A 25,642-nucleotide genomic window follows, 5' to 3' on the forward strand; every position below is an offset into this window, starting at 1 on the left:
ACTGAAGAAAAATAGAGGATTAACACGAGATTTATTTCAACTTTTAAGATATTCAATTAAAACCATGCAGCTCAATCGAAGTTTTCTTGATAGAAATACTAAATTTCATTTTGAGGAATAATAATATATAAATGCAATTTTTTCTATATTTTACTATATTTATAAAGGATTCCGCTGTAGTATCCCCATATTTCACCAAATACACGCTTCACAGCCGATACTTACACACATTGCTTTTTATTCAGTTTTAAATTTATATCACATTAAATTTTAAATTAACAGAATTACAAAAGTTAGTCGATTCGTCAGTTAATGCTGCTGCAACTGCAGTTTTTTCTTTACAATCATCATTGTTATTACATTTTCAATCATCGGTAGCTAATTGGTTCTGCCGTCTGGCAAAGGCGTCAGCGGCGTTGACAGGACGGCTGGGGATGGTATCTCGTAAATCGTTAGCATTCACATACATAGTCAAACATTTAACATAAAGTCACACTTAAAACTATCACTAAATTGGTTAAAAGCTAATTGCATCAGAGTCAGTCAGAGAGATGTTGGGACCTTAAGATCTACGTTTTCCAGGTGCGACACCTTCTTGTCAGGCTTACGGGCTAGTTCGTTGGCTGTTCCTGTTGCTGATGTTGCTGCGCGGAATCGCTGGGTGTTGCTCCTGCCAGCGCAGTTGCTGCTGCAGTGGCTGCTGCGGCTGTTGCTGCTGCGGCCGCCGCTGCTGCAGCAGCTGCTGTTGTGCTGGCCGCCGTGGCATCCAGGTTCAGTGTGGTGCTACTGGCGGCCTTTTGGTTGGGAAAGAGCACCGAGTAGGCCGGCGGCGGATCCAGCTCTTCATAGTTGGGCGGCGAGGTGGCTCCCAGGTGGTCCCCGCCACCATTTCCTCCTCCATTGGCAGCGGCCAGCGCCGCCTCCCGCTCGTTGTTGACCGCATGCTGCGATGCGGAGGCTGCAAGGGAACGGATGGATTCAATGTGAGAGCTCAAGCGACAACACAGAACTGGGGATTGGGTTCATTTTGGAATTAGTTGGATTTGGATTGCGGAAGAGTTAGACACAGTCATAGCACAGCACGTGAGTCGTAGATTCGGTTTTTGATGTGCGGGGAAGAGAACAATGGGGAAACTCGCATAAATACATCGCAAAATGACAGTGTCTTACTTTGACTAGACTATGGTGCAATTTAACGTACCCCAAAGGCCGCAGATGAGCAGTGCCCCACCGCACAGGAGCATGCCGAGCATCAGGTAGCCCCACGGGCCGTACTTCGATAGGTCCGAGTGCAGACCGGAGCGCGTTGAGTTCCTGCGGGTGAAGCCGCTGCCAGCTCCAGTGCCCACTCCCATTTCAGTCGTATCGTTATCCGGCCTCTGCTGATCCCCTTCCGTGAGCAGTTTGGGGTCAATTGAGATCGGTGACCCATCGCCACCGGCTTTCTTCATATCTTTGGTTTGCACTTTGCGCAGCGTGGTCGTCGAGGTGGCCGTTGAATTGCCCAAACCTTCGCCTCCATCGCTCCCGTTGCGAGGCAGATCCTCCGGTGCCGTTGGAGCATCGTTGGCGAACAGATTGCGAAACACTTCCAGGGCAAACTGCTCGAATAGATCCGACTCCAGGCCGGCGGCCAGCTTACCGGCTCCCGGGCGACGCTGCTTCGAGCACAGCTCGTAGTCCTCATCGCTGTCGTACTCGTTGCTGTACGGACAATGGCGGATCCCGTCGCAAGACAGCTCCTTGGAGATGCACAGAATGGGCTCATCACTGAAAGACAATAATAGCCGGAATGCAAATCTTATTAAATTAGCTTTAGTACAAACTTGTTTTAGCAATGCTCTTCAATCTATTTTTGTATTTTTCTATTTAAGGCTAGTTAGGAATAGACATGTGTAATCCGACTCACCCGATCTTCAAGCACTGGTGCTTGCTGCCATCCTTGCACTGCTCGCCCTTGCCCAGCACCGTGACCATCAGTTTGGATCGGAGGGCGTGCTGGCCATGTTCCCAGACGATCTTGACGCGGCCATGAAAGAGCCGCACCGGATCCTCCATCTCGGAGGCAGTGTCCTCCAGCTGGCAGGGATCCACTCGCCACTGTGCCGTGTGCGGATCGAGCGAGCTAAACTGTTGGGGTGAAGGCAAATAGAACCTTTTAATTATGGGGGGCTGGCTAAAAGCGTGGCCTAAGTGCGTATTGAATATTTGCCGCGAAACGTGCGAGCAAACAGTTTACACGATCGAAATGCTAATCGCTTAAATTCTACCCCCCCTGACCACGCCCACGACTCGTTGACGTGACTTGAATGGCCAAGTTCAACAGAACGATCAAAAATCAACGATCAAAACTGCGAATGCAAACATATATAATGCAAAATTAAATATTTACGCTGAAAAAATACGAAAAACAAAAAGCTGTGAAAGCCACGCCAGAAACGATAACTACGCTTCGTATGAGAATCGTGGGGTTTATAAAAATAAATCCATTAATATCGGCGCCATTTCACGTGCAGAGCGTTGATATGCCATCTACATGTGCATATATACATATATATGTATAAATATACAGATAGTATAGTAAATGGATACGGGTTCAGTCCGCTTTGTACTCTCAGGTTCAATAACTGCGACGACTTTTGCTGGTTGGTAGTGCCCATTGTAAGTACACTCGTAGTAAACAACAATTAGCCAGAGGAGTGTCCGCATTGAGAACGGTTAAACCAGTTTTCCAAGTGATAAATACTAGATTACTAGATTTTCCAGTCGGCTCATTAGGAAGACGATTCTGCGGTAATTATGCGCCCCAACCATTTGCACATCTCACCTATTCTACGATGACGGAACAAAGAAACGCTCTATTCTGGACATGCAAATGTGGACATGCGTCCACTCCCTCGAGTCCCCAACCCATATCCATTGGTTTTCAGTAGCATAGTTTGCTTTTATGGCGACGCCAACTGTCAGTCACTCAGTCCGTCATTCAGTCAGTCCAAGTCGACGGATTTATGGCGACGCGACGCATCAGTTAACCGAAAGTGTTGCTCTGGGACTGCGGTTGCTATTGCTGTTGCTGCTATTGCTGTTGCTGTTGCTGCTGCTTCCCTGGCCAAAAGCTGCAAACGTGTTTCAAATACCTAAAAGACCAAACAACCAAAAATAGAGCTACAAAAAAGGCCCAGCAATATGGTAGAAATTGGCGCGCTTATGCAAATACCAAAACTTTTCTGGTTTCGGCGTGGAGTTTTGGCGCCGCAGAAAGTGAAACATTCCCAGCCAGCTGGAGTTCAATGTCAATGAACAACGCCTTAATGGAAAGTTTCTTATTTAATCGAGCACAGAACACCTTGACAATGTCAACGATCAGCTGACGAATTACGCTTGGCTTCGCATGAGACCTGCCGGTAATTGGAGACAATTTGAGATGTCAAACTGTCTCATCGGAAAGCCACAAAAAAGTAACAATGTCAATCGAGAACTTAAACGTATACGCTCGATAAGTCCGCTTATGAGAACCACTTGTAATGCAGCCTGCCAAACTTAATCTATTTGACAATGGGAATTGGCAGCAATTTAAAAAAAAAAAAATCGTGATATTCTATTCTATGTTTTGTGGAATAAATTTGAGCAAATATAGAAGTGACATAAAGTAATTACCGATGAAGTCATAATAGTTATCAAGTCATTTCTTACATTCTCATACCACTCAAGTGGTATATTTTTAAAGCAGATGAATGCGATCAAAGAAACTGGCAAATAATTCGTGCGGAAGGTGCAGAAAATGGCGAGCTCACACTAATCAGTGAAAAAGAGTACACTTGGGAAAATAAATTTAAGAAAGAATTACAATTATAATCTACATTACAATACCGAAACATTCTAAGATATAAGCCGGACCATCTACAATTTTTTTCAAGTGTGCTTAATCTGAGGCCACAAATGGCCACTAAGGTGAGTTCACTTACTATGTTCAGAGGGCAGGTGCGTCCCAACAACCGCGTAGGCGCCGATGAGACGATGGCCCTCGTCGTGTTGAGTGGCTCCGAGGAGTCAGTTGTCATTTCGCCGGACTTGCCAGTGCGCCGGAGTTTGGACGAGTTGTTGCCTCCGGCTGCGGCAGCCATGATGTTCGTGGGGGGACTTCTGGTGGTGGCCGCATCCAACGGCTGACCGTGCGGCAGCTTTGGCAGGATGAGGCGCACTATGAATCCATAGTTGGGCGGGGCACTCAGGATGCGGGAACAGGAGGCGTGCTCCGCCCCATAGAGTCCCGGCTTCAGTTCGATGATGAGACTAGATTCTTTGCCATCGCTCTCGATGAAATGCTCGTGCTGAGCGCTGCATAGTGGCTTGAAAGTGGGATGGGACAGCAGATCGCCTGAAAAGGGAGAGTTTCGTATCGGATCAGTTTATGGAGCAGATGCCTTGGGCTCAAATTGACATGGGACTGTTAATTTCTACATCAAATGGGCCTGTCTGATGGATGGTCAGCGCTTTGCGGTCGTTTGTATGCGGAATCCATCATCCCAACTAAGCGCATTGCATGCAGAGGAGATTCGCGAGCTGTCAATCAATAAATAACTCACATAAATAAAACAAAAAGAAACCCAAACCTACGGTGTGACAACTCTAAAAATAGAAATTTTGTGTGAATTGGCAGGGAAATGGATGGGCCTTCAATTTCGGGTGATGAAACCAAACCAAACACAGTTTGAAAATTCAATTAATAATTGAATGACTACGTTTACCTAAAAACACAGCGCGAGAGCGCCTATGTTCAATTATTTTGCACTCGATCTCGAACTTTGCGGCGCAAAGGTTAAAGATTCACACAAGCACTATTAAGTACTTCAATTAATAAAATACAAATACACAAGCGTATGGTTGTGGAACCACTGGCGTGTAGGAAAACTACTTTTGCATTGTGCTGAGAGGTAGCCATACACATCCATATTCTGGGTCACTGACTGCACCACATACGCGTGTGTATATACCCATCATTATTATTATATTATTACCCGAGCTGTTGCAGCAACCGATATATTGTTTGTGTTTTTGCAGCCGCCCTCGCTCTTTTTTCCACTGGGCAATTGCCACACAGCTTTTGCGAACTATTAAACATTTTATTAAACAATTTGCATTTGCTCCATGCACCCAAGTCTGAGTACGATTGCTCGTGTGAGTCTGTGCGAGTGCAATTTAGCGGCTAATTTCCATTTCGAACTTGACATTAATAGCCAAGCGGTCCGAGCTGTCCACACGTGCTAGACTTTCAATCATCATTTTGGCAAATGCACCCATTAGAACTGGGCTAATGACAGGCTTTCGTCAGCTTTATGTTTCAATTATGATTGATTTGAGTAATCGATTCAGATATTGTTTTAGGGAAAGTCGAACAAGTAATACTTATTCAGCTTTCACACACAATATCTTCAATTAGGCGCAATTGTTACAGAATGAAAAGCCATTAGCACTGTAATACAATGAATTCCATACAGTTAAGTAATGATTAAGGCCCCCTTGATGGCCAACCGAATGATCTAAAGCCACAGCGTCATTGCTAATTGGGTTAAAAGCGCACAAGCACTCCCAGCCAAATAAACATATGAGTCCACAAGTTATGTTCGGTTTATTTGGGGTTAATGCGGGGAGCTCATAGAGAAATGGGTTTACGATCTGGGCAACCAGCCAAGCGGGCAAAGAAAGAAAGGGCCGGCAGTTCCACCCAATTTTTTCACCAAATATGCCGTTAATAATTTGTCTACGTTTTCAGAGCAGAACCGAGTTTTACTGATTTTTTGGGAAAGCAATTCGCTTTCCCAGGGAAAGTCGAGTTCAGGTAAGTAAGGCGGCTATCCAAAACAGTCCGTTAAGCTTGTACCTACTGCCCAAATGGTTCCAACATTTTCGTTTTGGGCAAGGTCAGGTTAAGTGACTCGATTACACAGATAAACATCAAGACAAACAGCTAACAAACCAGCCAGCAAACTCACAGACAAACATGGAAAACACTTAGCAGTCAACTGTTGAGCACTGAGGAAAATTGTAAGCTTCCAACCCACTTCTTTCGGAAAAAGAAAATGAAATGTGTCAGGAAAATGCTAAACTTCTTAAAAGATATATTTTTTATTAATATTCTACAACTACTATTTCAGAAGTCATTGTAATAAGTAGTGTCGCTCTTTCAGTGTACTTCTATATATCTGCCAATATCTCGCGATGTTTATCTTTAGCTCTTAGTGTGCGTTTGTATCTGTGTGTAGGTCAAGCAGCAGCAGCCACTTGAATTTGAAAAGGGCACATTAAAATGCGTTGTCAATGCCGATCCACAAGTTATAGTGCTACATACAGTCCCCTATGTCGAGTGGGCCAGTTTCGAGTTGTTGTTGCCGTTGTTTGGACTCAGATTCAGATTCAGATTTAGACAAAAACGGAACTTGGCCAAGAGCAAACTGCAACTGCTCGTGCAGAGATTGTCAAGCGGTTAGCGGGTTTCATGTTATTTTTTTCATCTTTTTTTGAGGTATGAGTTCTGTTTCTCGAGTGGCGACTGGGCATAATAAATTCTGTGGCTGCCACGCGATGCGGACGCGTGTTGCATGCTGGATGGATGGATGGATGTTGGGTTCTGGGCTCAGCTCACTCGTCATAATTACGCCCGGCTGCCTGCGGAAGGAGGCGGGGAAGAAAGGGGCCGAGCGGAACAGTAAAAGCGCACGATGGAGAGACACTCGAAAAAAAGTTGTTGTTAAAAATTACACAACACTCGCGCACACAAACGGCAGGCACACATACATATACACATGCGGAGTGAGCGCCACTCGAGGCACAAACAGAAACAAACAAAAACAGTCTGCAAGTGCAGTTTGTTACACTCTTCTCCACAGGGGGCTGCCATAAACCCACAAGCCCTTCATCGAACTTGTTAAGTTTCACAATCGAATTACGGAATCGATAAGTTATCTGCAAGGCAAGCGGAATGATTTATATATTCTATAGTTCCTTTAAGGTTTCCCAAGTCATGCACAGTCCTTGTCTTCAAAAGAGTGCGAGTAGTTAATGAACAATATTTCATTTATCAATTAATTATGACTAAAATATACATGAAATGTATTTATGTATCTAACTAATAGCAAAGTGTTTAAATTTTTCTCCACACCGCACTTTTCCTCTTCTCATTAAATAATATTAACATTTTATCGACGGACCATTTCCTTCTTATATAGAGCATTAGATTTTCTGCTATTGTCGCTCATCATTCCGTTTCCTCTATTTTCTTTTTTTTTTTGTGAAACAGCTGAAATTGGTTCAACTATCAAAGTCAGAATGGCAAGGGTTAAGTGCTTGTCCCTCCTTTATCTCTGTCTCTGTCGCTGTCTCTAACGCTATCTCTTTTCGTTTCTGTGCCTCTCTATCTGGCCTTGCTGCTTTCCCGTTCTCCAGCTTTCTTCTCCCGCTTTTCACGGCACCACCTCCCCCACTTCTCATCCCCACCAAAGTGCGGCCGACTTTGGACAGCGCGCTACATTTCCCGTTGGCCAATTTTCCTAATAGGTCAAGCGAATGTGTCATCATGTTGCTGTTGCTGCTGCTGCCGCTGCTCTTGGCCACTATCGTTGTTGTCGTTGTAATTTGTCTGTTTGCACAGCTAAAGAACGACAAAATAAATAAATTGTACAATAAACAAGAACTCTGGCAACTCAAATGGCCAAGGAACTGGTCATTTGTTGCTGCAGCTGCTGCATGTTGCTGCTGCTTCTGCTGCTGCTGCTGTTGCGTGCAACACATTGGCAGACCTAACGGCAACTGTTGCTGCTTAACTGGCCAAGCAGTCAGCGGAATGGCGGCGGGTCGAGGCGGAAGCCAGTTGAACATGACTTCTAATGGCCACATACATAAATCAAAGCCCCATTTTCAGTACTTGGCAGATAAAACAGTATTGAAAATGTTGAAAGAAAAAATGCACAAACGCCCGAAATTGCCATTGCTACTCTAGCTGAGTGCCAGCTATTTTTCCTATCACTCTGTTTTTTGTGTTTTTTTTTTTATGAACAATTTGCATTTTAATTAAGCGATGGCAGATGCTTTATCGCTGCCGCTCTGGCAAAAAGTGTGAATTGGAATTGTAAAATGGGTGGGTGGGTGGTCGTGGCGCAGTGCCACCTAATTGAACCCAGATGACTTTTTCGAGTCGCGCAGCAGGCAGCTTCTATCCACAGCAGCCATATAAGCCCAGACTTGGGAGAACTTCTCAAATTCAATCCACAGATGGCTGCTGGCAACATATGTTAATTCTACTTGATATTCACAACAGCAACGGCAAAACAGAACTGGAAACCAGTTTGCAAACATGTACATGGCTAAATATACATATGAATGTTTATGACTGGATAAATAACGCTCGGCGGCTTGTTGTGCTAGCCAAAAAAAGTTCGAATAGAGTAAACACTACTCCAGATCAAGATTCGGTGTTAGATTTCGATTTAGATTCTGGGGAGAAACTCGTGTCTGGGCACTGCACAAAAATAATGTCGCCCATGATTCTCATGAATTGGTAAGTGAGAACATGTTTAGGCTTTTGTCGCATTTAAACATAATATAAAAGGGAAGGATATTAATATGTATGTAAACACTGAACGTTCGATTATGGTCAAGTTGGCTACGATATGGAATTACTGTGCTTAATTTTTGGTTTCTATCTCGCTCTAAATTATGTATGTTTATATGTTTGATCTTAGATCCCATTTCAGCTGATCCAGTTTCGCACTGATGCAAACTTTCCAGTTGAAGAGGTCAATGGAACACTGGCCCTGGCTGGGTTCTCTGTGAGAATCATCAACCATTAACATTTAAGTTAACCCCTTGTTGCAACGCCGACGATCCAGACTTGTAGTTTGCCAATCTGCCTCTTTGTTCGAGCCTTAACTGTATTTCAATGACAATGAGGTCGTCTGGCGGTTGGGTTGCGTTTTCTTATTTTCCGTTCTCTGCATTGTGTTTTTTTTCAGTTTTCTGTTTCTGTTTCAAGTTTCACTAAAAATAAATTGTATTTTCTTTTATTTGCATTACATTGTTTTTTAACTTTTAATTTCATGCCGTAAAACTTCCGCGTGATATATGTACGCCTTCTAGACGCGTTTCTTTTTTTTTTATTATTGCAATCCGTGCCGAAAATGATTCACGAAACTTCACGCTTATCAGTAGGCTTTGGTGACTAGCAATCGAAATTGGCCTTTCGGCTAAAATTAAAGCCAAATCATTTTCGAAGCCATGTGCACGGCGAGATCGGTCAAATGCGGTTAAGATCGAGTGAGTGGGGGAATTGACAACCGGTTTCCCAAACAGAAACAGCACAAATAATCGCTGATAAAATTAAAAGCACACACAACAAATGACAGTGGTTCACAACGCGTTTATTCTATAGCCGCGGATATGGGATGGGTGACTAAAAAAGTGGCCATAATGGCAGAGATTAGAAAGGCAGTGGTTAACTACAGTCAATACTCGAGAACGCAAACTACAGTCAGCGGCTGTGAGCTTTTTGGCTAGTGTGACATCCAAAACTCATACTCATAAGCCGTTTACTTATGTGCTCTCTTAGCATATCGTGTCGATAGCCAAACTTCAGGTTTTGAACACCTTAAAAAGTGGTTATTTTTCAAGTTCGATTCTTGTAACTACAGTAGATTTAGAGAATACGCCATTTCTAGCTGTAAATTGAGAAAAGAATAAAATATATCAATTCAATTGCTAATATTACCTTAATAAAATTAAGGTAATAATGTCCCAGTCCATGCTATAATCCATAATTTCTAGGAAATCCGATTATGTCCATTTACTTCTTATAGAATACCAATTTACTTTCTCGAAATTACCGTTAATTTAAGGAAAGTTACGACTTTAGACGTTCGACTGTATAGCAAGAAGTGAAATCAAAGTCGTAAAGTCTCGTGAGCGTGGGGAAGTACCATTCTTGGTCATGTCTTGTGACTCGATACTGTGCACCGATTCGTCGAATCCGGTAATTATCAAAGCGACAAACAATTGGGTTGCCTCAAGTACCCGGTTTTTCCCCATCCTCCAATCCACTCATTATAAAGCCTATCCTATCATCTTTAATCCTCCCACCCTTTCACCATTTCTTCTTCTTTTCTTCACACCGTTTGCACACAATGCAGCGCAGTGGCGCCTGATTAAGTCCCCCCACCACTTAAATTTCCCAGGCATATTTTTATCCATTCTTTTTTTCGCAACTAACCGAATACCGCTGCACTTTGGACCATGGCGGCACTGGCGGCCAACAGAGTGATCAACGCCCACGCGCAGTAAATGTGCAGAATCCGCGGGCTGTTGCGTCGCTGCTGCTGCTGCGCATGCGCCGCATGTTGTTGTTGCTTCTGTTGTTGTTGTTGGGCGCAGCGGACGCAGGCGGCGGTCGCCATGTTGCTCTGTTGTTTTTGTTGTTTATAGCAGTTTTTCAGTATATTTTTTCGTATTTGTGTTTTAAAACGGCTTCTCAGAGCCGCCGATCGTCGTTTGGCTTTGCGTTTTGCCTTTACTATCCAATTTCACTCGGCGGCGGGCACTTAAACAGTTGCTTTTTGCGATATTGTCGATTGAAATTGCGCAATCTAAAACTAGTTCGCTTAGGATCAAGATAGCGGAATCCGTTTATAGCGGAATCTCACTCGCGCGCCCTTTTTTTGGGGTTTCTTGAAAAACAAGGAGCCAAGTTTTCTGCGCCGCCCTCGGCTTCAGCGACTGGGGGCCGAAGACTTGGAACGCTGCTCTTTTGTCTCGCTTTGCGCCGCTGCTCGAACTCGCGAACCTGCTGCGACGACCGATCAAAATGAACTGATCGCAGCTCTAGACTCCAACGGCGACGTCGACGTCGCTGCCGCCGCCAGTCTCAGAGAGACCCAAGCGCGGAAGCCCAGATTTACTCTCTTTGTGGAGAGCTCGACTTGAAATAGTGACAAGTCCACTAAAAGAAAATATGTACTTATAGTCAAATGATATATGTTTAGACCACAACATTAAAACACCCTAACATCCGACATGTCGAATGATTAATTTTTCAATAATTAATTTAATTTAATTAATTAAAAATCAATAAATCTCAGGTGACTAATACGCAATAGGGAAATAAAATTTATTGGCTTGTTAGGAAAAAATAGATGTATGTTGTAAAACGTGGCTAAATATACGATTAAAATTATTGTATGATAGGACGAAATATTTATCAATGGAAATTTAACACTTAGTTATATTTTGTATTTGTAAAAAAATTCAAAGTTAATATAAGTTCATTTTTCATTTCTTTTGCTACATTGGAAGCGTTGAAAATCGTTTGTTCATAATCTTATTACATTTTGTTACCATTACTTTGATCAAATGCTGTAATTTTTATGATCATAGGCGATTGTAGTGGCAATAGGATCTCCTGAACTGCATACAATCCTTGAGCCACCCACTTTTTCTTACTGTGCGAAGCTTGTAAACAACTGTAAGTCTGCAATTTAACTAACAAAGCGAACAGAAAGACACGAGCCAAGGAAGAAGTCAAAAGAGAAATCGTGAAGGAGGAGGAGGAGGAAGAGCTGGTGGTTGAGGAAGGGTAGGAAGGGAAGAGGTTCTCCTTCATCTGCCACCTACAACAAAAACAACAGCACCATCAGCCATGAGCAATCAGTGCAACAATGCTGCCGCTCTGCTCTGACTCATGGGAGCTTATGGCGTCAAACGGATTTTTGCATTTGCATGTTTTTGCCTTAGTCTGTGTTGTTGTGGCCGTGTGCTATATTGCGGTCCCCCTTGTTTTTTTTTCTGCGTTTTTTCTCTTTTTTTCGGGAGCGGGGGTATGTAACCCAATTTTGAAACGAGTCAAGTCGATATGCGAAGAGAACGAAGTGTGCAAAAAAAAACACAGCAAAAAAATCGCAAAAATCAGTAAGACGCATTGGATGTGGGAGACAGAATGCGAAAATTACAGCCAAAGACGTTCGTTCGAGTGGGGCAACACAAAAATCGAAAGCAGTTCAAACAACATGTGTCAAAAGGGATGAGCACGGAATACATCTCCAGCCAACGAGATGAATGCACGCCGCATGGTCCCCGGGGGTGTGTGCATCTGTGTTTGGGCCAAATTGGAGTTTACCTTAAACCCGCCCAGATGACAGGACGCCTTGCCTCCCAAGGCCAACCGACTCGGAAATTGGGTTAAAGCCCCGTTGATCCCCGTGAATCTTTAAAGGCAGCGCAGCGAGGTACAAGTTTTGTGTCACGGGGATTTTCGGGAACAAAACAGTGATCCCTTATTCTTGTCGGAGAAAAAGCGATACGAATTGGGTTATTTTTAACTACCTTTGGCCCAATTCTAGCTCATGTCAACTTAAGAACAATTCATTTTCCTTCAATTATCAAATATTAAACAAAATAATAACTTTAAACGTAAAACCTAAAAGAATCATACAAGTAAAACATAACATAGTCAATATTTTATCATATCATATATATATCTTATCATATATTTGTTAAATTTTTGACATATTCTACCATAAGAACTTACTTTTTCTTAAACAGTGTGGTAGTTACTTATAGTACCTTACCAAAAGTTTGGCTCCTGTAATCTAGCGAAGATTTTACAACTTTCGCGACGTCTGCAAGTTATTGAGCATTGTTTATTTTACAACGACTATATTTTGAAAAACGCTAGCCCATTGCATAAGCCAAATAAACATTCAAAACGGATGGCCCGACCCGTCGTGCCTCCCCACGTGAAAAACAACGCACTCTTGGCAACAGCAGCGCCAACTTGGTACATATCCAGCACTACATGCGCATATGGCCAACGTGAAAAACCAGGCTTCGCTTTACTAGACTGTGTACTGCAGTTTTTGTGTGTGCTGTTATCGCTGCTTTTGGCCGTTGGCCAGCGAGCTTCGAACAGCAAGTTGCTGCTTTTGGTCGCTTGTTGCTAGTTGCAAGTTGCTGCCGGGGCAGCTGTTGTTGTTGTTACTGGCGTGCGTAGTTGCTAAGCTAAAAATAAACTGCATGTAATTATAGTCGCGGCGACTTGTTGCACCTACCAAGTGGTTACGGCCATGCCCAAAACAAAAAAACCCGTCAAAACAACCAGCCATGTCAGCCAAGACGAGAGAGAGCGGCCTAAGGCCCAAGCGTAAGAGAAACCCCCATTTTGGCCAACTCTCTTCGGCAGCTTCTAGTCACGTCTACCGCCGTGGACCATATCCGATATCGCCGCATATGCATATGTATAAAAGCGTACAGCTGGGTCAAATCACGTATGCGTGTGACTGGTGGGCGCTGCGAAATCTTGTCCTGCTATCGAGACACGTTTAACTTCTTGCTGGCCAGCATCTCGGAGTCTGCGGTGGCCACTGGCTGACCTTGGCCCCAATAAGGGGCTCGGTCCAGTCGCTGATGCCCTCGAATTGTCGCCTGATCTGATTGTAAAACTGTAAACAACTAGAACTAGCTTCGATTTGTGCGAAAATATTGGTCTAGAATTTTATAATTGAGCTTAACTTGTCAGGAATTTATTTCATCATAGGAATAAATTCGTTAATAATGTTTCTCTAGTCTTTTGCCAAAACAATTTAATGTATACGTTACTTTACAGCGACTTTACATAAACATGCACACTAGCGCAGTCAGTAGATGCGGCCGTTTCTGGTACTACGGTGAGTAACTTACATTTACTGTCGTTACTACATGACACCAATTTTGACGTTTGAATAATAAAATAAAAAATTGAGGAGAATGATAAATGTAGCTGCATGTAGAATATAAATATGCAAATACGTAATAATTAATAGTGTTTTCAAATCATCTTCTTTTTTTAACATTTAATGGCAGCTAAGCTATACTTTACCGTGATATTATAAACTTCTTTGCGCTCATATCTTAACATTTTAAATAAGTACGTCCCGTGCAAAAATAAAATACACTTGTTATAAGTTTTCTTGTATATTTTAATATTTTTACGTAAATTAACTTAAATTACGATAATTGTAACATCAGCATAGAATATTTACAAAATGGAAATACTACGAGAGGATTGAATGCAATGCCGTGATTAATGAAACGATTTCTTTTGCAGTGGAAAATGTGCAACCTGAGGACAGTTTAGGAAAAGAGAAGAAACAAAACTAAGGAAGAAGTTAAAGTCCAGAGGGTCTTTCAGGGGCACACGATGAACATGTCTAGTTGAGTAGCTAAATGGCATTTGTTTGGACTGCGGCGACTCGACTCGATCACGATGTTTATCTGCGGCGCAGATGCATCATGGACTCCAGCGAACTATGGTCCAATGTGGCTGCGTGCTCCAGATCCTCGCTGCTGGCGTTCTCCTCGGCCACGTTTACAAACGTGCTGGATAGCTCCCCGTTGAGGCGGTTTATGCTACCCGTTCCAATTTCGTACATAAAGATCTCCTGCTCAGCGGATGGATCTGTGGATCTAGGAGGAACAAAAGAAGTATCAGTCATATATTACTTCCAACCCTAGCGAATTCTTAGGTAATCTACTTACTTTGCCACCAGCAGCACGACGGACTGCAGTTCCAAATCCGTACGCGCCTCCTTCTCCAGCCAGCGCTTAAAGTTCTCTTTAGTGGGTTTCTTCACCAGCGTCTTGATGAGCTCACCGCCCAGGAACTTGACCTCTTTGCCATCGGCGCTCCGCGCCTCACCGGCCGCCTGTCCAGGATTTTGGGCCTCCACGGGAGCCAGGACTACCACGCTGACAATGCGCTTGCCTAGCAGCTCCTCGCTATCGGGAATCGGGAACTGTGCTCCGTTGATCTTCAGAGGGAGGTAGCGGTTGTATTGTTGCCGTTCGGCCAAATCCACCGGGGTCACCACGGTGGCATCGGTGCGCACATACTTATCGCTCACACTCTGACCCTGAGCGGCATCATAGCGCACCACCTTTACATCGAGATCCTGTTTCTGGGGCAGTGAGTTGGTCTGCTTCACACGATCCAGTTGCTTCTCGCTGAGGGCGACCTTATCGCCATTGGGCTTGACCACAGTCAAAACCTTGTTGGTCTCGGCTATCTGGGCACCACCACCGGCTCCATAGAAGTGCTGCAAATGCTCGGCTGGCAGGTTCTCCAGGGCAATATCCCCCTGCTTGTCATAGTCCAAAATTGAGATATCGGCGTTGTTCAGGATACCAGAGGAGAAAAGTTGCTGGCGGAGATCATCTGGCACTTCGTCGGGCAACTGGAGTAAGGTCTGTGAGGCCTTGCCATTTGGAGCAGTGGCAGGAGTGGAGGTAGGAGCGGGAACAGAAGCAGAAGCCGGTGCTGCAGCAATTTGCTGAGCCTGTTGCTGCACCTGCTGTGACACCTTCTTATCCTTCTGGTTGCGCTGCTCCAGCTCCTTGAACACGTCCGAGTGGTAGGTGGATACACTGAAGGGAGAATTATCCGTGGATGGAGCACTGATCAGCGAGGAGGCGGGCTGCCTGGGCTGTTGGGCGAAGTTGGTGCTGGCCTGAGCCTGCAGAGCCGCAGACTGAGCATTAATGTGGACCACAGGCTCATTAGCGGTCTGAGAGTACTGGCTATAGGTCACATAGTTGGAGGATGGGGGCACTGGAGTCACTACCATTACTTTCTGGCCATGAGTGGACTCTGCGTAGACGGGAGGCTGCGTTGGAGATGCACTGGGAAAGCTGCCGAATTGCTGCGACTGCTGGACACCAGATGATCCTGCCGTTATATAGTGCCCAGAGATGTGCTGCTGAGCCGTGGGTCCCAAGTTGGGAGCAGGTACATCGTGGATCACCTCATTCCTCGTGCTGCTATATCCAAACTGCTGTTGTTGCTGCACCTGCTGCTGATGATATTGCTGCTGTGGCTGCTGTGCGGTAGCAATTGGATTCTGTACGGTCTCTGTGATGTGCTGCTCGAACTTGGGAATGGACTTAAGCAGCTCCGTCTCCTTTGATGGCTTGATGTCAAAATAATTGAGAGCGCTCTGATGATGTTGCTGCTGTGTCTGCTGCTTCTGCTGGGAGTAGTATTCTGGGGGTGGAGTGGGTGAACGCACCACAAACTGTGGCTGCTGCACAAATTGGGGTTGACGAACGAACTGATAAGATTGCTGTTGATGCGGCAATTTCTGTTGCTGCTGCGGTTGATAGTGTTGCTGCTGCTGCTGTTGGTAGTTCGCATTGTCCAGTTTGACGGGCAGAGGTACGGGCTTGGCCGGGGCCACAGGTGCTGGTGTGGGGCGGAACTTGACGGGCTGGTAGGGAGCAGGGGTCACGCTCTTAGGTGGAATGGTTGGAAAGAATGGCACCTGGACTTGCTTATGCGGAGGTTTCTGATACTGTTGCTGCTGCGGTGCCTGTTGCTGATGTTGCTGCGGTGCCTGGTGATGTTGATGCTGATGCTGCTGTTGATACTGATGCTGTTGTTGGTGCTGCTGCTGTTGATGCTGCTGCTGTTGATGTTGCTGCTGGTGCTGCTGCTGTTGATGTTGCTGCTGTGGGTATTGCTGATTGTGGTTGATGTAGAACTGCGACTGTTGCACCAGCTTGTTGAAAATGGTCTGGGAGGAAGTGGAGGGCAATTGCTGTTGGGTGATGCTGGGGCGATGGGGCTGCTGCACCTGTTGCTGGGGCGCTGGTTTCGGGTAGTTGGGGGGAGGACCCACCAGAGCCGATGGCGGCCTGAAGTAGTTGTTGCTGTGCTGCGTGGGCAGTTGCTGTTGTTGCTGCTGGTAGTTGATACCCGACTGTTGGTAGTTGCTGCCAAAGAGCATATTGGAAATAGGTCCTGGCCGGGATCCAAAGTTGTTTTCTCTTCCGTAATCCGCTCGGGTATTGCTCACATAGCTGACCTCCGATTTGGAGGACACCGAAGGCGGCAGTGCCACCACTTGGCGCTGAATGCTCTCAGCATCATGCTCCTCCAGAATGTGACCGGTCTGGTGCTTGTTCTCCGCTCCGAACGACACATGAATACCGGAGTTACTGTGGTATTTCTCCGAGTCCGGGTGGATAATAGTACGCAGGGTGGTGGATTTTACCGGAGGCAGGGGCGTAACCGGATACTGGATGACTTCCTCCTCCTCCTCTTCTTCCTCCTCGTTGTCGTCGTTGTTCAGCGAAGCAATTGGCGACTCCAGGTGCAACTTGTTGTTCTGATCCTTCTTGTAGTTTACATAGAACACGTGCACCTTCTCCTTCTTCTTCTTCTTCTTGGTCACAATCGGCTGCGCGGGCTCTTCCGCTAATGTTTCATTCGCATCCTTGATGATGATCTCGATGATGGGCTCTGGAGCCTCCAAATACTGAGGATATTGAGCATAGGCGGGTCCAAAGCTTCCGGGATATTGAGCTGAAATTAGGAAAAGTTATTGCTTAGTCTTAGAGTTAATCATAAATCGAATGGCTGGAGTTTTCACTTTCATGAAACACTTTCATTACTTTGAATGAAGTACCACGAAATCGTCGGATAATTTCTTTAAAAATTAATATTGGTATTTTGCCAAATCTAGTGCCAGTTAGGGACTGAAATCTACCCAGTTAACTTACCAACTGCACTCTGACCATTGTAGTAACCAGTTTGGGGATAATAGCTCGCTGCGTTGTCCACGTAGCCAGCCCTCCGGGATGCCACTTCGGGATACAGATAACCGGCATTTCCAAAGTCATAAAGCGTTCTCTTGCCACGATTCTCGCCCGGCTTCAAGGCTTTAGATTGCCGGGTCGTTGAGGTGTTTGTGGCCTTGGATGATGGCGATGGGGATGCGGATGGCGATGGCTGCTTGGTGGGTTTATCGGACTCAGCCTTTGGATTTGCGGTTTTTGGCTTTACCGATGTGGTGGTGCTGGTGGTGGAGGATGATGATGAGGCAACTCCAAAGGCCAAGAGCGCCAGCGCCAACTGCAAAGTGAATAGAAAGTGTTGGATTAGTACTGGTGCCAAAATATTTTAATTAAAACTTCGTGGAACTTGAATTTGGTTGGATTAGGCCATAGCCAAAGATACTAATCAGCCTTGGAAGCTAAATATATTCGGGTGAAATTGTTGGTAGGCAAAACATCTGAAAGGCATACATAAATCTTCCAGATAAATCTACTGCCATGTAAACACATAGCTCCTGAAAACAAATATTTTAATTGATATTTGGTGGACAAGGTCGAGACCCCGACAAAGGCCCAAAACCGAAAAGAAACTTTTACCGGCCGAAATATTAGATGGCAAAACAAATTGGTGAGCGCCAAAAAAGGCGAATTAAAAGCGCAATAAACTCGAACATCTCCAGTTAACAAGACCACAACAAATTAGCCCCAGCAAAAATGTGGACGTGTTTTTCTATTTTTTTCACTTTTTTGCATTGGGTCAATGTCAAGTTGGAGCTGCGAGTTGGAGATGGATATGAAATGGAGAGGCTGAGATTGAGTTGTTGACCACAGAATTGACTCAACGCCAGCTTGGTAACTTGATGGGTTAAAGGCAAGGCAAGGCAATAGTCAAGCATTTCATTTCGGCCTGGTTTCGCCTTTTAATTTGGCATATCGCGATGCGGTTAATCGGCGAACTGGGGGCCATTGAGTCATCCATCCGTCATCAACGGGCGGGTAAGGCGGAAGAGGCAGCCGGGCCTTTCTGGCTTAGCCGTGAAAGTTGCCATGAAGCGCGGCGACGAATTTCAATTGACCGCGGGAGCCGCTTTCTGGCCACGCCCACGCAAAAATGCCAAAACGACACAAAAGAAAAGCTCAATTCTGTCTTGAATTTTTCACCAAACTTTCCAAACTGCACTTGGACTGCAAATGTCAGTCGAGTCAAACCGGTGTGCTTGTAAGTCTATGTGTGGGCGCTTGACATTTGATTTGTATCTAAATAATAAAGTACGAGTGCGAGTATAACACATTTTGATGGCTGAGCAGAAAGTGAAGTGAAAATAATACACACTCGACGGACAATACGGACAATGAGCGTTACCCACTGCCATAAAGATCGGGGGCTTGGCCCAGTTGAGGCTCTGTCGATCGGTAGCGTATGCGCAATCACACGGTAGTCTCGCCTGATTATGGCATCTCTGGGCCGCATTGTTTTTGCAGAGAGGCGTTTGCAGTGTCATGTCAAAACGGAAGCTGTGAGACCGTGTTTTGACAGACCTGCCGACAGCCTGTTCCTTTGTTTTCACAGTTTTAACGCAGACATTTTGACAGCTTAATGATTTCAGCTCTTTTAATTGCAATTACTGACTGGAGCAGTGATGTCACCGGTTTATTTGGATGGGGGTTATGCCACAACCTTTGCGATTCCGCATATGCTAATCAGTAAAGCCCACACAAACAAACCGATTATCCAACAAACACTTCCCAAAAGAAACTGTCACATTACCATACCCGACCATCTAACTGACCTATGGCCAAGTCCATTTGGACGCTGCGTAGTCCAGCTGCTGCAGCTCACACACTCCGCTGACCACATACAATGGGCAAATGTCAAAGATTTGCCAAAACAAAGCCAAACAAAATATGAAGCACATAAAGACACAAAAAGAGAGAAATAATCAAATCAACATCACCATCGACAGAGCCCTGTCTGCGAACAACCAAAAGCAGTTCATGAAAAGAAAGATGCTAACAATGGGAGAAAGTTACACACCATGGCACTCAGTAAAAAGCCATCAAAATTCATCTCAAGCCAGAGTCCCAAAATACTCGACAGCTGAACTCGCACATTAACATAACGAAAATGTTTACAAGCCAATAAATCTGATGTCAGCCAGAGTTTTCCTTCGTTTGGCCAAAAACGCCAGAATTACGCAACCGGAGAAGACAAAAACTTATTAATGAAAAAGCAGAAGAAACCCGAAAATCTTTGGCAAGCATTTAGTGGGCTAGTGTAAATCAACGGGAGGCACTTCTCTAACTGCTGCTGTTGTGCAATGGTCCAAATGGGATGGATATTGTGGCTATGGAGGTGGGGGTGGGGATAACCAGTTGACCGCAGGACTAACAACTTGTGGCATGTGGTTAAGTGCGCCAAGTGGCAGCTACAACTGATGGTCGGCACGTTTCTGCGGTTGGTTTTTTTACTTGCTTTGGCGTTTACGTTGGTGTACCAGACGATTGGCCAAGTGAAATCTGCCCGACAACTTGTCTAAATTTGCAACTGACAAATAGCCAGGGAAGTTCTCATGTAAACAGTGTTTATATTCCAATGCTTTGTTGTCTGGATGGATAAATCATAAGGTAAAAAAGGCAAAAAAATTCGCCTGCACTTGATGATGCACTGTTATGATATGTGCCCGTTGATCTGCCATTGTTAGGCTGTCTGTCATGTGAACAGATTGCAGATTGCAAAGACACACACCGTGCCTGTGACACGGCACAATTATTCTGGCCAACAACTTGAAAGTCATCTTCGTGAGAACCACCGCATAAGCAGTTAGCCCAGAATCGCAACTTGTCTGCAGGCCAATTACTCGAGTGGGTAGGAACGTCAGTCATCGCAAAGTGATGCAAAAGTTGCCAAAGCCTAATGTCTGAGAACATTATACGCTAGACGTCACTAAGTTGTAACTGACATCATTTCCCGTAGCCGAAAAAAAATATATATAGTATAAATCATCGCGAAAAGAAACCGAGGCGGATGTAAATAATGCGTCACTTTCGCGTTCGTTTTCTCGCGAAATTGCCAACAATCAGGCAAATCCTTATAATTAAATCTTAGACTCTGGTTGCATAAGCCAGCAGCTGTCCAAGTGGAATAACTCTAGCGCGACCAACAGGAATGAAGAAAGGAAGTGAGTGCTCAAATTGAGGTGTAGAAAATGTGAGACTTGCGAAAACAAACGAAAGACTGCAGCGACAAACTTGGCATGCGAGCTGTGCGCACAGATCACAGACCCCCGGTTTCGCAGAGCCGAACTAAATGGTGTAAAAAACCCGTGTACGAAAATAAAACATTTATCGTTTTTATGCCGTCATTGTGTCTTAGAAGTGCCACACGATCAACGAAAACGGAAGTAAGCGACACGCCAGTCGGGAAAATGTGGACCAGGCCATAAACCATTTCGCTGGGGGGCGACCCTTCAGATAACTCCAAAACGATGACGACGCGGAGAAACAATAGGTGAAAAATATGATGAATTATTAAATGAAATGAAAAATGAAAGTGTTTTTATGCTTCTGCTGCTGCGGACGGTTAAAGGGCACACAGAGAAAAATTCATACGAAAACTCTTTAAATTTTGGTTTTTATGCTAAATCATTCCCATACAAATAATTAAGTGCTTTGGAAAGTCAATGTATTAATGGGAGTTCAATTAGAGATTTCCTTTAAAACCTTCAAAAAAATAAATTATAAACCCAAATGATTGATAGGTAGCAAAAATTATTTAATCCCATTTGTTTACCCTTATGTTTACTTTCCTATGGGTTGTTAACCATAGCAGTGTTTGTCCACTTGTCAACAAACTTGTAAAGATTTGGAAGGCGTATGTAAATGAATATCGAATTACTATGAAACGAGATAAATCTTTCTCTTACGTATACAGGGAATTCTGTGTAGTTATTAAGATAAGTTTAGCTTTTAAATGACCTGATGATATGAGATGATGTGCTGTGAAATAACCACCACGAATGACCAATTGGGGTGCTATTTTTGCGCGTGTATATTCCAGCGTGACATGTATTGGCCCCGAGAAAGCTGGCCAGCAGAAGAAGATCCACCTGTGCCGACAAGTGGCAACATTTCGTGTGCGTGCCCCGTGGAAACCGAACCCCAGCAGCGGGTGTGGGAAGCGCTCTTGGCAGGTCGGACCTGTGCGTGAGCCCCCCCAGCCGAACTGAGCCGAGCTGATCTGCATAATGGGCACTACTGTCGAACGATGGCTGAGATGGCTGCACGGCTATGGAATCCGGTGCACGCCAAAACAAATGTAAAAGTTGTTCCACCAGTCTCCAAGGGATCTCGACCACGAATAGGTGAACTCTCGACTTGATTGCCGGCTTTTCCTTATTCAAATGAGGGCGACAAGAGTCCAGAGATCTCAATTGTAATTTGACCAATGCAATTCACATCATATTTCTGTCATTTGTGCAATTTTTGCAATGTGTCAATTGCAAATTACCGGGTAATGAGTAAATTGAAAGGCAATCGAACAAATATTGCGTATTGTAACTGACAACAGCGTTATGCAAACGGCGACAAATCAAGCAAATTAGCTGGTAAGACACGAGTGACCAGGCACAGTTGGTGTGTCCAACACAACACCTAGAGTGTGCCCATCGGTGGTCACAAACAATTGGCCACTGCAAATATTGCCACCGAAGGGGGACGAAAACAAAAGACTTAGGCAACGAACTCGAGGCTCGTCTTGCGGCCGAGTGGAAATGAAAGGTAAATCCTAATTTAGCAGCCAATCAAATGATACAATCCCAATTAACTAACCAATTCCAAAATCCATTTCTGTTGAGGGCGGTCAGTGGCAGGCGCTCGGCTGGTTTTTTATGTATTGCCTTTAATTACTTAACTGCGGTGACGAGCTAAGCGATGAGCAAGGTCGTTGCATAAAATAAATAAAAATCAAATAAACAATCAGTAAACCTCCAAGAAAAAGCTCGCATAAATTAAACAAACCTGGTCGCCAGGTCGCTGATAGCCAGCCGGAACCGCGATGAACTCTGGCCGCATTCACGACCGCATTACGCAATGCTCTCTTTCGCCCTCTCATCGTCGGAGAAAATACAAATAATTAAGAGGCCCCCAAATATGTTAACGCCACAAATTAGTAGGCTGCCTAATCGACATCCGAGCAATTTTGGTTCACCATTAATATTCATGGGGAATGCGTGCAGTCTGCAGTTCAAGATGCTGGTCGCTTAAGCAACACATTTAATTAAATAAATATAAGCCCGCGCGATGACCACCGAACAGAGGATACTTGTACCGAGTGTAATTGCGCGCCAAACAGAAAATTGTCTGCGGTCGAAAACCGCATTCCGAAATATGAATTCGTGTGTCGCCGCAACCCCATCCCCATCGTCATGGCACATCGGTACATCAGTACATTCACATCTGGCCGCTGCGAGAGCCGAAAAACTGGCCACTGGCAACTCGTTTTCAATTGCAAAAGTTTCCTTTTATTTGGTGAGCATCTTTCGACGCCAGCAAGGAAATAATTGAATGAGAAGTGAAAGGTGCATTCCTTGTGTCCAAAAAAAATATCGCAGGGCTGCACTTGAGGAAACTTTCGGCAGCCATTCCATAAACATTATAATAATTGAATCAACATGAAAATCCAAATCAAAATCCAAATACCAATTCGAAGACGGAGACGAATAAATCCAATCAACTTTCTACACTACAAGCAACAAATGGGCAGTTTGCATGCGTGCAGCATATTAAAATATGCTCAGCCTCGGCCTATTTGGGCTACTACTAGTTTTGGCCCAGAGGAAACACAACAGGTGCTGAAGTCAATGGGTGTCGTGAATAGCCGCTGGCCAAATAGCCCCAAGCTGAAAGCCAGAAAGTCCATTCTTCTTGACTTAACAAACATGCGCAATGACAATCAGCATTTTCTTTTCCATTCGGCCGAAAATTAGCCATGAAATGCTCGTAGTTTTCATTACAATCCAAATAATTACTTTCTGGGCCAGTTCCACTTTGGCATTTATTCGGAATTGCATTCAATGTGTGGAGCAGAAAAGAAGTTCAATAAACGAAGCCACTTACACGTCTTTTGTAAAGGTTACACACATCATGATCCAAATAGCAATAGCAGCCACTAATGATCATCACGGGGATTTTTGGCTGCAAAAGTTTAAAGTCATCTCTGGGTGCTTTTGCAAAAGCCACATCTGATGGCCATTTGGCGCCTCGATTTTGAAAGGCAGACGAACACAAAGATACAGACTTGCAGACAGCAATCGAAAGGAGGACAGTTTGAATATGCTCTCAGATCTCGTGTTGATTTTACTGATGATGCAGATGAAGACGTTAAATGAGCGCAGAAACTGCCCATTCGGTTCTTCAGCAGGTGGCTGATTGCATTTGATTCCATATTGCAAAAGGAGTTGATTGTGTAAATAATGAGCAGCACGGAAAAAAAAATCATTTGTAAGTTTTCTGTTGAAAATCTTGCTATTCCGCATTTCTACGGAAAGTTGATCATAGTTTGATATGTTTATCTTGGGAACCGAAAGAGTTATTGATATGCTTTTGCAGAATATGACGAAATACGTTTTCATTTCCCCTTTAAATCAATCAATGAGTCTGAATCAATTTGATTTATGGATCGTTTACGTAAATCTTCCATAAGTTTCAATTCTCAACGCCACAAATTGAATTCGATGTTAAAGAATATAAGACCTTTTGACTTAATCAAACCAACTAAACCAATAATCTAGGGAATTAATGAAACCACTAATGTTAATGTACATCACTCTGTATGGCAAGCTCATTTGTCAGATGTCTTGTGTATACAAGGAAAGACTACATCAGTAATGAATGAATTCCAAGAAAAAATCTGTGGGTAGAAAATCCCCGTAATCATATTAGAGGCCAAGAAATTTGTAAAAAGAAAAACAAATATAGTAATCAGGGAAAATTGCAAATAAGGCAATGGCACTGCTAACAAGAGTCGTGGAAACAATGAGACAATTTGCTGGGCAAATCCACACATGTGCAAATCGGATGGATAAAGAGATCCATGAGATAGGCCGACATTTCTTCGCGTAACAAGTGCCAAGTTGAAGTGTTGGAGTCGCGGCAGCCGGAAGGCAATTTACACTTGGCTTACTTCGCTTACTTTTGTTTGTGCCCTGTAATGAAATGACACGATTTGTCAATGTCACCGCTGGCGAAGATGGGGTCGCAGATCGCGGGTCAAGCTAGCGTTGACACCTCTGGAGATTAATGAGCCTTAGATGGTTACATAAGTAGCCACTTAGCATTGAAAATAGATGCCCGAATTCCACACACTTACCAAAAATGGCAGAGTTCTCATCGCGGCAGGATGCAATTTAATCCCGGGTCCGTGGCAATAACAGCTGCTGAAAATCAAAACTATATTTAATAAGCACTCGCGTTTAGTCGGCTTTAAAAATAAATATATAGTCGAAATTGCACTGCACCCACTTCTCTGGCGATTATCCTTTAACGCGGATCAGGACACACAATCGCAATTGGGGGACACGCGCGGAGCAATTGTGGGAATCGCAACCAGGCCGAGTCGCTGCCGTATTGTAACTGAAACTTGAAGTCGAATGTGGCCAACAACTTGGCCAAAACGAAGACGAAGCAAGCGAAAGAGAGAAACGCAATGGAGAGAGAGTTGCAATCTCTTCGTCATGAAGATGGACCCTCCTCTCACCTCGTGGTGGGTTTTGTAGTTCAACTTGAAGATTCCGATACCACATTCAAGTATTCTCAATCAAAGCATCGAAAGTGAATCTGGATGCCAGCAGCAAAAAAAAAAAAAAAACACAAAAGCAGCCCGCGCGATTTTACTTTCAATGGCAAGCGCTTCGACGAGGAAATGAAAGAGAGTAGCCAGCCCGTAATGAAACCGAAGTTGAAATTGTGCCGCCAGCTGTCTGGTCAATGTGTGTTAAAATCGCCGGCAAATGGTCGGACA

At 44.4% G+C, this 25,642-nt stretch overlaps 2 protein-coding genes across 5 annotated transcripts; both read right to left on the reverse strand.

Moving 5' to 3' along the window:
- Positions 1-199: 199 nt before the first annotated feature.
- CG8180 (uncharacterized protein) lies at positions 200-10,859 on the reverse strand. Of its 3 annotated transcripts, none has more exons than NM_001299530.1 (5): positions 10,259-10,859; positions 3,966-4,378; positions 1,910-2,130; positions 1,202-1,770; positions 200-958 (listed from the first exon to the last, which is right to left on the reverse strand). In NM_001299530.1, the coding sequence occupies exons 1-5, from the start codon at positions 10,440-10,442 to the stop codon at positions 612-614; spliced, it is 1,734 nt and encodes a 577-aa protein (NP_001286459.1). In that variant the 5' UTR covers positions 10,443-10,859; the 3' UTR covers positions 200-611. The 3 variants fall into 3 exon arrangements, with proteins under 3 accessions (NP_001286459.1, NP_611039.1, NP_001286458.1); NM_137195.3 differs by having other exon boundaries at positions 490-958; NM_001299529.1 differs by having other exon boundaries at positions 490-1,009.
- A 3,118-nt stretch (positions 10,860-13,977) lies between these two features.
- CG12964 (uncharacterized protein) lies at positions 13,978-25,256 on the reverse strand. 2 transcript variants are annotated; one of them, NM_137196.3, is made up of 5 exons: positions 25,144-25,256; positions 24,992-25,058; positions 17,572-17,923; positions 14,554-17,374; positions 13,978-14,481 (listed from the first exon to the last, which is right to left on the reverse strand). In NM_137196.3, exons 2-5 carry the CDS (start codon positions 25,010-25,012, stop codon positions 14,286-14,288), a joined length of 3,390 nt encoding a protein of 1,129 aa, NP_611040.2. In that variant the 5' UTR covers positions 25,013-25,058; positions 25,144-25,256; the 3' UTR covers positions 13,978-14,285. The 2 variants fall into 2 exon arrangements, with proteins under 2 accessions (NP_611040.2, NP_001286460.1); NM_001299531.1 differs by having other exon boundaries at positions 24,992-25,256.
- Between the last annotated feature and the right edge of the window lie 386 nt (positions 25,257-25,642).

This window comes from Drosophila melanogaster, chromosome 2R (assembly GCF_000001215.4).
Source record: "Drosophila melanogaster chromosome 2R".
NCBI lineage: Eukaryota > Metazoa > Arthropoda > Insecta > Diptera > Drosophilidae > Drosophila > Drosophila melanogaster.